The sequence below is a fragment of the Labeo rohita genome, chromosome 14 (assembly GCF_022985175.1).
Source record: "Labeo rohita strain BAU-BD-2019 chromosome 14, IGBB_LRoh.1.0, whole genome shotgun sequence".
NCBI classification, from domain to species: Eukaryota; Metazoa; Chordata; class Actinopteri; order Cypriniformes; family Cyprinidae; genus Labeo; species Labeo rohita.
Genome location: NC_066882.1, coordinates 30,178,686 through 30,193,017, shown reverse-complemented (window position 1 = coordinate 30,193,017; position 14,332 = coordinate 30,178,686). Strand labels below are relative to the sequence as shown.

At 36.5% G+C, this 14,332-nt stretch overlaps 1 protein-coding gene across 4 annotated transcripts; it reads left to right on the top strand.

Annotated features, from left to right (window-relative positions):
* The first annotated feature begins 95 nt into the window (after positions 1-95).
* Positions 96-12,311, top strand: plp1a (proteolipid protein 1a). Of its 4 annotated transcripts, none has more exons than XM_051127466.1 (8): positions 96-557; positions 5,395-5,581; positions 5,778-5,934; positions 6,319-6,487; positions 7,743-7,816; positions 7,970-8,035; positions 8,558-8,667; positions 12,015-12,085. In XM_051127466.1, the coding sequence occupies exons 1-7, from the start codon at positions 554-556 to the stop codon at positions 8,636-8,638; spliced, it is 738 nt and encodes a 245-aa protein (XP_050983423.1). In that variant the 5' UTR covers positions 96-553; the 3' UTR covers positions 8,639-8,667; positions 12,015-12,085. The 4 variants fall into 4 exon arrangements, with proteins under 4 accessions (XP_050983423.1, XP_050983421.1, XP_050983420.1 ...); XM_051127464.1 differs by lacking the exon at positions 12,015-12,085 and adding an exon at positions 10,726-11,106; XM_051127463.1 differs by lacking the exon at positions 8,558-8,667 and having other exon boundaries at positions 12,015-12,311.
* Positions 12,312-14,332: the final 2,021 nt, after the last annotated feature.

Below are 14,332 nucleotides of genomic sequence, written 5' to 3'. Positions count from 1 at the left end.
AAAAAGATAAAAACCATGTTGTCACGTTCCCACAAGCTATGCTTGTAAACACTAGAGGTCAACAGTGAGTCATATGTGGTATGGATCCACAAAGAGCAAGATTTTAGGTCACTAGCAGTACCTTCTTTCAGAGTTTTGTACTTTTTAGTTCTACATAAGACAAACAGTCTTGCATCAAACTACTCTTTGAGTAAATACAATTAGAAACACATGCACATTTCTTTTAAAACTCATCAACTGACTTGATCCTAGAATGAGCTAATTCTCAGTTGTTTATAACTAAGCTAAAAGTGGCCTGTAGCTCTTTATCAAACACTTTGTGTCTTGAATCAGTGGCACTTATTTCTAAGTGAATATTTTTGTACGTTTTTGCATCATGACCCCGTCAGTCTGCTCCTTGAACTATTCAAGGAGGCCATTGAAAAGACACATTGTTTCTTAAGGTTGGACATTGAGTCTGTCTTCAGCTCTGTTCACTGCGTAGGAGACTTGAGAGAGCAGAGCAGTCTGTGGCATTATACTGAAGCACAGCACATCACTGCTGCTTACAGACATGGGTAAGTACAGCATTTTTACTGATTAAAAGGGAAGCTTTTAAGCAATTTTGTATGTAATTTGTAATTTAAAAATTGTTTTCGATTTTACCTGTAGCTAAACTAGTTGATAAACTAGTGCAAAGAAGGCTGAGCTTTTGCATATAAAGTATGAAGAGACAGTGATACACTTGCATATATGTTACAGTACTACGTATTTGAAAGTGTCTAAATGTCACTGCAATTGATACTTAACTTCCCAACAAGTATCAGCTGCACTGAAATGCAGGAGCTTTTCTCATAACTAATTTTGCTTGTATTCATTCTTTTAATCATCTCAAGTCAAGTCGAGTTTTATTGTCATTCTGCTACATGTGTGGACATATAGTGGAATGAGATGTTGTTTCTCGCAGGACCACAGTGCTACATACTAGTTAAGCATAATATAAACATACAACAGTACACGAATAAGAGAAGTAATTATAGACCTATACAATGGTTAACCATCTGACTATACATATACTATAAATACTATAACTATCTGGTGTTTAGAGACCAATTGTTCCACCAGAGAATCCACAGGTGTAGATCATTATTTTAACTATGAACATGATTCACTAATGTTTCACATCCACAAAGCGTCCCAGTACAGTTCTTCTTAATTCTTAACAGTATTTATTTGTATATATGTTTTGTAAAAACAGTGCGGTTTTATTCTAATCTAAATAGCTCTACTAGGTGTTAGATTTTTCTTTATCTTTCTGTCTGTTCTGTAATAATTCAGCTGATTTGGTTTAACTAAGTTTAACCAACTATGACCCATTCTCTTTTTGGGTTTACGTGCAGTTTAAAATTTGGAGTCTATAAAATGTTTATTTTTGAAAGAAGTGTCTTGTGCTTATCAAGGGTGCATTTACTTGATCAAAAATGCAAATAAAACAGTAATATTGTAAAATATTATTACAATTTAAAATAACAGTTTTCTATTTAAAAATATTTTAAAATGTAATGAACAACTGTGATGCAGAGCTGAATTTTCAGCAGCCGTTACTCCAGTTGTGATGCACTTAATTTTTTATAACATGTTACTGCTGAGTCACAGTGCATTTGAAATTTTGTTATTGCACATGATAACAAAAAATAACTAAAATATTCCTCTGTTTATATAAATCAAACAGTTTGACCCCAAGTGGGATTTTAACTATTCCTTCGATGCTTGTGTGTGCAATTACCCCCAACTCCATCCCCAATCTTCCCCCTCTTTATTCACTGTCGTTCCTCCCCATCCTCATTTCAGTCAGTCTGTAGGGGGCTGAGGTGGCACCGGCTCTTTGTTTGCTTGTCATTGCTGGCCCTTGTGTTGCATCAAGACAAAGGCTATTGTCAGGGCAGCCACAAAAAGACACTCTGGCTCTTGGTCCTCCTTATTTTCTCACACTCTTCATGTCGTGGTACAGACCAGCTCCGTCACCCACCCCCACAGCAGCACATGATACGGATAGAGGAAAAATGCCCATTTACACCAATCCATCCAGACTCGCACACTTTGCTGCAGCTGCTGCTTTGTTGCAGTGGCACATTGCAGTGTTTCAGATTTGGCACATGTGAATGGACTGTGAATAGATGTCTGTAACAGTATGAGCCTGTTATATTGTTTTGGATTTGAATGAGCACTGTTTGCAGTGTATATTGTGACAAAAATGGTGTGCACGTGATGTATTTCATGGTGTGCATGAAACTGGTTCCCAGTGCTAAAACAACTGGGAAACAGGCCTCTGTTTTGAGAATCTCTCTTTAGTCAACATTAGTATTTTTCTGTTGAAAATATGAAAAGTGTTTGCCTGTGCAAAACCACCATGATGCTAAAGTGTTGGGGGTGGTTGCCAGATTGTCAGTGTGCAGTTGCTAAAAGGGTACTTTTAAGGTGTTTAGTGGTTTGTTCAAACTACTAACTGTGAGCAACAGCAAAGATGCTTCACTTAGCAGACACTACTAATTATACTACCCTAAATATCTTGGGGAATCCATAGCACCAGTGCTCCAGAAATCTCGTTCTGCTCTTTTGCTTAGCGTTGGCAGTTTCTGAATTGTGCCACCAAATTTAAGGACTTTCTCATTGTTGCTGGGAGTTTTATTGATATATATATACACACACACACTGAACAAAATTATAAATGAACTCAGATGAACTCAAAGATCTAAGACTTTTTCTGTGTACACAAAAGGCCTATTTCTCTCAAATATTGTTCACAAATCTGTCTAAATCTGTGTTAGTGAACACTTCTCCTTTGTCGACATAATCCATCCACCTCACAGGTGTGGCATATCAAGATGCTGATTAGACAGCATGATTATTGCACAGGTGTGCTTTAGGCTGACCACAATTAAAGGCCACTCTAAAATGTGCAGTTTTATCACACAGCACAATGCCACAGATGTCGCAAGTTTTGAGGGAGTGTGCAATTGGCATGCTGACTGCAGGAATGTCCACCAAAGATGTTTCCTGTGAATTGAATGTTCTCTACCATAAGCCGTCTCCAAAGGCGTTTCAGAGAATTTGGCAGTACATCCAACCAGCCTCACAACCGCAGACCACATATAACCAGCCCAGGACCTCCACATCCAGCATCTTCACCTCCAAGATCGTCTGAGACCAGTTACCCGGACAGCTGCTGCAACAATCGGTTTGCATAACCAAAGAATTTCTGCACAAACTGTCAGAAACCATCTCAGGGAAGCTCATCTGCATGCTCGTTGTCCTCATCAAGGTCTCGACCTGACTGCAGTTCGTCACTGTAACCGACTTGAGTGGGCAAATGCTCACATTCGATGGCGTCTGGCACTTTGGAGAGGTGTTCTCTTCACGGATGAATCCCGGTTTTCACTCTACAGGGCAGATGGCAGACAGCGTGTATGGCGTCGTGTGGGTGAGCGGTTTGCTGATGTCAATGTTGGGGATCGAGTGGCCCATGATGGCGGTGGGGTTATGGTATGGGCAGGCGTATGTTATAGACAGCAAACACAGGTGCATTTTATTGATGCCATTTTGAATGCACAGAGATACTGTGATGAGATCCTGAGGCCCATTGTTGTGCCATTCGTCCACAACCACCACCTCATGTTGCAGCATGATAATGCACAGCCCCATGTTGCAAGGATCTGTACACAATTCCTATTGCTGCTGCTGCTGCTGCTGCAAGCAAGTACAGGCACTTGCTACTGCCAAAGCATATGTCGATACGGTGCTGCACAAATAGCAAACAAAATAACCCATAGCAGATCTATACAGGTGGAGATGGGGAAGGTGGAGGGTTCCAGAGAAAACAAATAGTAGCTTGTAAGGGCTGATACAACGTGCTACTAGCTACTTTTTTATTGAAGGCATTTGGCTACACTGCTCTTGCTTTATTTAATACAGTTCAGTTTTAGTTGTATAGCACTTATCACAAAATATATTGCTTTAAAGCAGCTTTAGAGAAAATGCATGTTTTAGTGATGTCTTTTGGCCCCAATGAATCTAGCATTACATTAATAAATTTTCTTTAATTTCTTTGAGCCCCAGTGAGCAGCCATAGGTTGTGTTAGGGGGGAAACTGCAGAGTCCATTCTACAAAATAATGTCATATGACAATAATATACAGTTCCAAGTATGAGTTGTGTGTTCAATTATTCAGGAAACATCTTTCAACGCATTATTAAAGAAGTAAATGCAGCTTATAATTGTAGTCATTGGCATAATATTATGCTTATATTGCAGTCTCATAAGTCTATCCATCATTGCCGTCATCTGTGCTCATCATAAGTGAAGCTGGGTCCAAACTGGAGCTGGTGCAGTATGTAGTGACCTGAAAGCAAAAGGGGAAATATTAGTACAGATGCTGTTCATATTATGTCCGGCAAAGATGATCATATGCATTTGCTTATATTTTTTCAGACACAACTGGAATACTAGGTTATCAAATGTGTTGTGTGAATGCTATTGGTCATTTCAGAGTTTAGATGCCAAATGAAAAAAAAAGGAAAGAAAAATCTACCTCCCTTTAGTGGGACTTATAAGGTGTTTAGGGCCTTATGAGTGAATAGCAATATTTTATACTTGATGCGGGACTTAGAGAGGCCACTGTAGATGTGATTGAGGGATATGATCAAATTTTCTGGACCTGGTAGGAGCTCTAGCAGCTGCATCTTGACCTGTTTATAGTGTCACAAAGCAATGCATTATAATAATCAAGTCTTGAGGACATGAATGTATGCACTTTACAGCATCAGACCCAAAGGCATGTTGGTGGTAGGTCCTGTGAATAATATCTCTGATTTATCAGAATTTAATAAAGCACAATCAATCAATCCATCAAACAAATAATTATTTTTAGTAAAAGGCTGTTATTTGATTAAAGGTATTTTTTTTAATCATTTATTTACATTCAGGTTTTATGATAAATCTTAGATTAAATAAAAGTTTATTGCATTATTTTAGTGTCATGTTTTACCATAATGGTGTTTTGTATTTGTGTGGTACTGTACTATTGCCAGTTGTTTTACTGTAGATGTAACTTTTTTTAAACATTAAATTAAATAACTGATCACCCAGTTTTTGCTTTCTTAAATAACTTGTAATTAATAATATTTTAGAAATGCCATCTTGTCTAGAAGAAATATAGAGCTAAGTATCTTTAACATAAGTGTAAGTTAATCGTTTTTTCTAGTAATATTTTACAAGCAGCTGCATGCATAAGGAAAACAGCAGATAACCTAATACAGATCCTTGTGGCATTTACGATGTGCAGTTTCTAAATGTCTGATATGGCCTTTAGAAAATTATATAAACTGATGCTTCATATGCTTTCATTGTGAACCTCAGGTTGTTATGAATGCTGTATGCGCTGTCTGGGAGGAGTGCCTTACATCTCTCTGGTGGCCACTCTGCTGTGTTTCTCTGGCATTGCTCTGTTCTGCGGCTGTGGACATCAGGCCCTTACAGAAAGCGAAAGACTTATCGAGACTTACTTCACCCGTGACCATCAGGACTACATCACCCTAGCGTACCTGTGCGTGCCAGTGTCATCTCTTACATCATCCATGTTTAATCCCAATTTCAATTTTCAGTTCATCTATCCATAATCTCAAGCTTCACAATTAAAGATTTATTACGGTGTAAAAAGAGAATTTCTGCTTTTTTGTGTTGAATGTTAAGTCATTTTAGCACCTTTTAATTACAAACATGTCTTTCTCTCTCTTCTATAGTATTGAGTATTTTCAGTACATCATCTATGGTCTGGCCTCCTTCTTCTTCCTATACTGTATAGTCCTACTGGCTGAAGGCTTTTACACCACCAGTGCAGTTCGGCAATCATTTGGAGAATTTCGTAGTACAGTTTGTGGTCGCTGTCTCAGCACAACTGTGAGTTATTTGTAATGTGACTTTCACTTTGCATTGGCTACTTTCCAAAATGTCCATCCTCATGCTGTTACAAACACGTATGCATTTTTAAAGTATTTTAAAATTGTAAAGAATTTGCACATTGCACATTTCCACATGATTAACATATAAGGCTAACATATAAGTTACAAAATGTTGATATTCACTGAACATCTTCCCATCTGATGCAACTTTCGTATCTCAGTTGCACTTCTGTATATTCAAAATTAGTGCACTATACTGAGTTTAATGCTGTGTCATTTGTGTAAAACCTGGTAAAATGCATCTCTTGAATATACATGAATGCATTTTTTTCCCTTTTATGTGAACTCTTCAAACTGATAAATGTTTGCATTTCTTCCACAGTTCATTGTGATCACGTATGTCCTGGTTGTGGTCTGGTTGCTGGTGTTCTCCCTCTCTGCGCTTCCTGTCTATTTTTTCTACAACATGGCAAACACCTGTCACACTATCAACATCCTCTCTGAAACACCCTCCAGCATCAACCAGCTGTGCATTGATGCCAGACAGTATGGTAATGACCCCGCCATACATTTATCATACCTTTTCTGTCTCTTGACAGCTTAGAGATTTGATATCACAGCTCTGTAACAGTAATTAAAGTCTCACTGATGTTCCAGTGTCTTTTGAAGTGTCCTAATGTTCAGATATTTTCAGGAAAGAGGTACCTGAACACGCACATTTATAGTTCAGCAAGCTTGATTTCACATATTTTTGCATTCCGAAATGGGTGAGATCACCGCGCATAATTTTAAGTGCATTGCCGCAAGAGGTGCTATTCTGTGCATTAGCCAAAGAGGTATATAGGTGCTTCTCAAACCAAAGGCTGCGACATAGAGAGGCTTTTTAATAATAATAATAATAAAATCGCATTAATCTAAACTTATTTTCTTACTAATTTCTGATTTCTTATTAGTGAATGAAAAACAAAAGATGACCGCCTATGGTCTTATGACACAAATTCATAAAAACTTTTATTTATTTATTTATTTATTTTGTCTTACATTTCACAATGAACTCAGACAAACTCAATAGTGATTGTTCTACCATTTATTCTGTGGACTGGAATGTGTGCAAATGATTTTTTTAAACTAGTCATCTAAGCAATACATTTTTTATTTTATTTTATTTTATATTTTACTAAAAATACATGTAAATGCCATCATACTTAATTGAATACACAATTTCTTTGTTGAGATTTTTTTCTGAATTAAAATGTTTTAGCTTTTAGATTTAGTAAAACTTGTCACTGTGTCCTGGCATTGTAGTGAACTACTTAAAAGAAGGAAATTCTTGGTAAGAAATCTAGTTTAGTAGGCATAATATTTTATTATTATTTACTGAAAAAAAATCAACAAAACTGTTTCACTCCTTATTAATATTTGAAGAATTAGAAGAAAAAAAAACAGGAAATCATATCCTAGAGGCTGTGTCAAGGACAAGACGTCATGTCAAAACCAAATTATGTTTATGAATTAATAATTAGTAATAATAATAAAAAATATTTCTTACCTTAATATAATGATTAAGATGTGATCAAGTGTACTTCATCATGGGCAGCATTATTGTCGTTGACCTGACTGTGCACACTGTGACAGCACTTTTAAAATTAATTGGCTAAATGTCTGCATATGTTTCTGGCCTAACAATGTTAAACTCTGTTGTCTTAGTATGGTGTTATTTAAACTGACACACATTTCAGTAAAACATCATTGTGTCTTTATCTGTTTCACACTGTTACACTCTGTTTTATGTCTTGCCTCTCTAAGGTTTACTTCCATGGACCGCAGTACCAGGAAAGGCTTGTGGGATGACCCTGTCTAATGTCTGCAAGACAAGAGAGGTAAGACGTGGCCCCGGGCGATGCACGATTCAGTGTCTTCCTATAATTCTTTAGAAAACCTTCCTCAAAGCCTTGTCAAATCCAAAACCAAGATCAGATGCTCATTCTGTGCAGTGAGTGTTTAGGATGTCACGTTTCTGACTTGTTTTTCAGTTTTTCTTGACCTATGATCTCTACATCGCTGCCTTCGCTGGAGCGGGGATGACAGTCTTGGCTCTGGTGAGTGTCCAGAACAGAAGACAGTCACAGTGTGTTCTCATGACGTCAGTCCCGTAGGTGTCGAGGAATTCTGTTCTTGCATTTATTAACCTCTTGTTGGGGTTGGCTGTGATTTATTGTTGTCAGTTGTTGTTAGAAATGACTTTGGGAGTACTGTATTTCAGCCTAAGCAATGTTCATTAAGCTAGACTCATACAACCTACCACAGCACCATAGTTCTAAACTAAAAGTGAACATGCATTTACTCATCTCACTTTGCACAAAAACAGATTCTGTATTCCTACCCAGATGTAAAAAGTAATGCAACACATTAAGGAAGCAACAAAAAGTAACCATGTAAACGTAATTAGTTACTCTTTTTTTTTTTTTTATTTAATGCATTACTTTTAATTCTTTGGCAACCATCTACAACACCCTAGCATTGTGGGCTGGGTTTTCACAGGGAAACACCACAGTTTTCTGATTAGCCTCTGGTCACTGGGTCACATTTATTATCTTGTGTTTCTGTCTTTCTCTCTTCAGCTCACATACACTGTGTCCACCACCTATAACTTTGCAGTTCTGCGGTATCTGGGGAGGAAAGGCATCAGTCCACGCTGTTAACAGCTGTTTTGTCCTGGTGTCCTTCAACAGTCAGTAACAGCACCATATCGGAGCACTTTAGAATTTCTCATCTTTTTTATCATCTTTTCCACAACACAATTTTCTGATACTCTTTTAGAATTTTATTCTTTAAGTAAAGATTTACATATTTGGAATCTTTGCTCCAAACTGTCTTTCATCTGATTTTTCTACCTACAGTTGAGATCAAAAGTCTGCATACTTGCAGAATCTGCATATTATTAATTATTTTACCAAAATAAGAGGGATCATACAAAATGCATGTTATTTTTTTTATACTGACCTGAATAAGATATTTCACATAAAAGATCACATATAGTCCACAAGAGAAAATAATAGTTGAATTTATAAAAATGACCCCGTTCAAAAGTTTACATATGCTTGATTCTTAATACTGTGTTGTGACCTGAATGATCCACAGCTGTGTTTTTTTGTTTAGTGATAGTTCATGAGTCCCTTGTTTGTCCTAAACAGTTAAACTGCCTGCTGTTTTTCAGAAAAATCCTTCAGGTTCCACAAATTCTTTTTTTTTTTTTTTTTTTTTTTGTTTGTTTGTTTTAGCATTTTTGTGTATTTGAACCCTTTCCAACAACGAATGGTATGATTTTGAGATCCATCTTTTCACACTGAGGACAACTGAGGGACTCATATGCAACTATTACAGAAGGTTCAAACACTCACTGATGCTTTAGATTAAGAAAAAAAAAAAGTAGCCTCTGAAAGGTAGTACTAAATGAAAAAATATGATCTTTAGGCAAAAATAAGAAAAATGTACACATCTCCATTCTGTTCTTCCGGCTCTTAATGCATGTTGTTTTTTTGTTTGTTTTTTTCCCTTTCTGGATCATCAGTGAGCATTTGAACCTACTGAATAGTTGCATATGAGTCCCTCAGCTGTCCTCAGCGTGAAAAGATGGATCTCAGAATCACAGAGTCATTGTTGCAAAGGGTTCGCTGCACAAAAATGCTGAAAAACCAAAGAATTTGTGGGATCTGAAGGATTTTTCTGAACAACAGCGGGCAGTTGAACTGTTCAGGACAAACAAGGGACTCATGAACAACTATCACTAAACAAGAACAAAAACAGCTGTGGATCCTTCAGCTGTGATCATTAACAACACACTAAGAATCAAGTGTGAGTAAACTTTTAAATGGGGTCATTTTTAGTTAACTAGTTATTAACTAGTATTTTCTCTTGTGGACTAAATGTAAACTCTTTTTTTTTTTATGTGAAATATCTTTTTCACATCATTACTAATTTAAAAACATGCATTTTGTATGATCCCTCTTATTTTGGTAAAATAATTAACATTGCAGATTCTGCAAGGTGTGTGTAATTTTATGACCTCAACTGTATGTACTGCTCCTGGCCACTAGAGGAAATATCCTGCCTTCAAGTCTGCTGGGATGTTATAATTGTGCTAATGTAACTAAATTAGGTGTGTAACAGCACTGGGCATGTAACAGATTCTTTATCTGTATATTTTATCTTGTGGTTTAGTCACAAAAGCCTGGTTTTGCTTCTCAAGTAAATGTATATATTTAGATATTTGTACTATAAGAAAATCTTACTATTCTTCAGCAGTACAGTGTCAACATTCACAATGAGAACTTAAATTATGACCAATAGCAAGCTTCTGCTTTCTTATTTGTTACAATACTGAGGTGGGGTTCCCATGCTTTCATATCATAAATATGATCATGCCAACATGACTTGAAGGCAGCCATAAATCTTTAATTACATTTTTACCCTTTTTAGGTCAAAAATGCATTTCTTTTTGTTTTTGAGATCTGATTTTGAGTTTTACTTTCTGTACCTACTATCAAATATTTTTGTTTACAACTAGTATATAAGTTGGACAAAATATATACTTGTTTTAGAAAATAAAAGTAAAAATAATAATTGGGTAGTAATACCATACCATAAGATTATTAGATTCTTAAGAAAAATCTCATGGTGACGATGGCTGGTTTCCATGGTGACCATCCCTCACATCTGGTTGCCATGGAGAGCCACAGCAATGCGTGCTGTTTTCTTATGACCCCAGCACTTTTTTTTTTTCTCACAGTCTCTTGAAAGGACTGAGAAAAGCCTAAACAATGGATCAGCCCCTCTTTGTTAGAGGAAAACACTGGCACAGACCCATGCTAGGGGTCAGCTTACGCGTCAGAAGATATCGCCCACTGACAAAGAGGCTTCTGGGACTTTTCAGCTGCTTGAATAAAAGCCTTTCTGTGACCGGTGCACAGATGCGGCTAATGATGTTTGAGCAGGTATTTTGCTGCAGAGGCCGTCGTTGCTAATAGTGTTTTGTGGCTGGGATACTTCACTGAAAATCGAGAGCAAAAGACACGAAGGTAGAAAACAAAAATCGAAAAAAGCAGCCTTATCAGCCGTAGCTTAATTTTGTTTCTATTCTATAGATATAACTTTTTTTTTCTTTACAAAAGTTAACTGATTCAGGATGTTTTAATTTATTTCATCCTGAACATTTTTTGTTATACATGTTGGATGCTTGATCACCCTGTAGCATTTTTGTGTAGATTTAAAGTAGTAGTTTACCTAAATAGTTCACAAATGAAAACTGTCATTGTTTACTCACCCTTATGTCGTTCCAAACTCGTATCACCTCACAAAATACAATATGTATGACTAGTGCACTACATTCCAAGTCTTCTGAAGTCACAACTGAAATTAAACTTGTTGTCCCTTGAAAAACACGCTCTTCCCCATAGTTCTAAATTGTCATTTGTGCTTCATCATCATATTTGAATTTGACTTTTTATGAGACATTTGGAATAATTGATATTAAACATGTTGCAATGCATCATAGAAGGCTTTGAATGTGGTGCACAAGTCGTGTGGACTCATTTTTATTCTTTTCTCTTCTTATAGAGCGTTTTCTATCACTGTATAAAAAGAGCAACTTGAACATTTATCAGAATATCTCCTTTTTTGTTACACATCTGAACAGGCTTGGAACAACGTGACTGTGACAAATAACAGAATTTTCACTGATGTGTGAACTGTTAATGTTGTTTTATAACTCTAATTATCAGGAGATTATTGTAGTTATTGTATAACGTGTTCTTTTGCTAAAAAGTGATTTCTTTTTATTCATCAAAGGGCTTATTCCATAGGTTTATTATTAGCACTAACAGTATTTCTTAGATAATTTTTGGTCCAGAATCAATGCTTAATTCAGCTCGGGTTTCTTATTTTAACCTGCTGCTTGGCTGCAGTTTGTTGTTGTATTGGTACTGTAAAAAGTGATGGCTGGGAGGTTTAGCAGGAAATAAAGGTCGGTGCCTTTCACCAATGATTCAGATGTATGTTTATGTGTTTTGCTATTCATAGATTTACTGTCCACTGCACGTAGCAGCATGGCAGCTTGTTTTAAAAGAGCGTCATCGCAGAGAGAGAGAGGAGAGGCGGCTGCACGCGATCTTCGGCCAAGTGTTAAATGAGCACAGAGGAAGTCTCTGTTCTCCTTACATGCTTCACACAGCTGACGTGTGACTTGAGTGACGTTTGCATGCTTTCTGCTGACTATAAGTGGTCTGGTTGCTGTATTATTCCAAAAACATTGATTTCATGTTATGAAATAAACACTGTATTTCAGTTACGAAGTTTATGTTACCTGGTTAAACAGGAAAATGCAATTTGTTTAACGTTGAAAACTGTGACAGTATATAAGTTGAAACAAGTCTCATAAACCACACAATATGATTGCTGTTGCAGTTTGTTTATTCATCGCATTGGATTCTTGCAAAGTAAATTTGCGAACAAAAGAAGTCTTGACCTCCTTATTGCACTGGAGATGACATGAAACAGTAGGGTAACACAACTCCTGCTTTCAAAACACCACACATTTAATCAATTTAAAGATGTCCGTTAGCATGTCAGTATGTAAATATAGTATTACCCAGTACAAAGCATACGGCATTGAACACTGGGGCACCAACCTTAAACAAATCAAATGATAAAAGGTGACAAACAGTCAGTACATTCATTGCAGTAATGCCCTTAATTAACCACAATTCATCCCCCCACAATTCTCAACCGTGTTTGTGACTGGTCACACTGATAAATGAACAACATAAAATATGGTATTATTAAAGAAATACTCCTGTGAACTGTAACATCATAAATACTGTGGCAGGAATGCTACAACACCAGCTTGAGCGGAAACAGCTTGGGTGAATCTCACGAAAAACGTCCAGGTTATATTTCATTGCTCATTACTGTACCATGCGAATTATGAGGGTAAATTTGCTTAATTGTCAAAATAAACAAAACAGGGTTCATTTTCTTTACACAAAATAAAACTTCTTTTGGTCTTGAGGTGAAATATGACCTGGACATTTCTTCATGAGATTTGCCTGCTTATTGTAAAGCTTTAGTTTGCTTAACAAGTTGACATTTTGACAGACTCATTAAAAGACATCTGTAACATTGAAACATGATAACATGCGTCAAAACAGTTGCACTTCTGCATTCTGTTGTGATTTAACACAGAAATTTTCCATCATGTAATGCAGATCTAATTATAGCATAACATTACCAAGTGTTTGGTACCTTGATTTGCTGGAAACACTATCAGTAAGTAGACAAATACTGATTTTCCAATATTAGCAATGAATACGTTCCTGCGTGTTCAGCAGTTTAAGTACGAGAGACACAGTGTTGCATCTATTTTCATTTCACAGTGTACCTATAATCGTTGGAGACAGATTGTGTGCAGCAGATATGTGAGCATGTCCATCAACAAAAACAAAGTAACAACATACACTTTCTTGTGTTTTACATGTATAACAAATTAATGATAGCAGGCAAGCAAATGTCTGTAAACAGAAACACGGCTACATGTTACGTGCAAGTAACAAAAGAGTTTGAGAACATTGGCTGCCCAATCCACTGATTTGGTTCTCTCTATGGTTGTAATGAGATTTATAGCAGTATAGCAAAGGCTAAGAAAACATTCATATTGTGGGAAAAGCACTAGGAAATAAGTCAAGATTATAAAAAGATATAAGTAAAATAAGTTAAAGTACCTTTAAATGCACTAAATCAAGGGTCATTCATAAGTGCCCTCTAAACAGGGTCAAAGGTCAGTGCAAGATACTGGGTACCGTGTGCTTTGGTTTCATATCGACACTGGACTGAAACAGAGGGAACAATGAATGTGAATTAATTTATCAGCTAAGAGTCTCTTCAAGTCTGCTGTTGACTTCAAAATAAAGCTTCAGCATTAAATTTAGACATGTCTTTCATACATGCTTTCAGAAAATGATCTGTGCATTTGTCTAAGCCACATTCCTGAGACAGATGTGGTCTAAACCTTCAAACTGATTAAGAAAGACACAAACAAACACACTCTTCATGCAAGAGACTTTCACTCTTCATCAAACACTACAGCACAGCCGCCCAGGTTTAACATGCAATTAGGCATGTAAAATTGATCAAATATACACAAAACAAACTAAATCAAAATCATTAAAAATTTAAAACAATACATATTAAACATCTAAAACAAACTCCCTGTACCTTACAGAACAACTAGGATAAAAAAGTGATCTTTCGATACTACAATAGAAGAAATTCCCTTTCTGTCTAAAATTAGTGCTGTACTGATGCTTCTCAGACATCTTGTTGGCAATATGTCAATCTGAGGT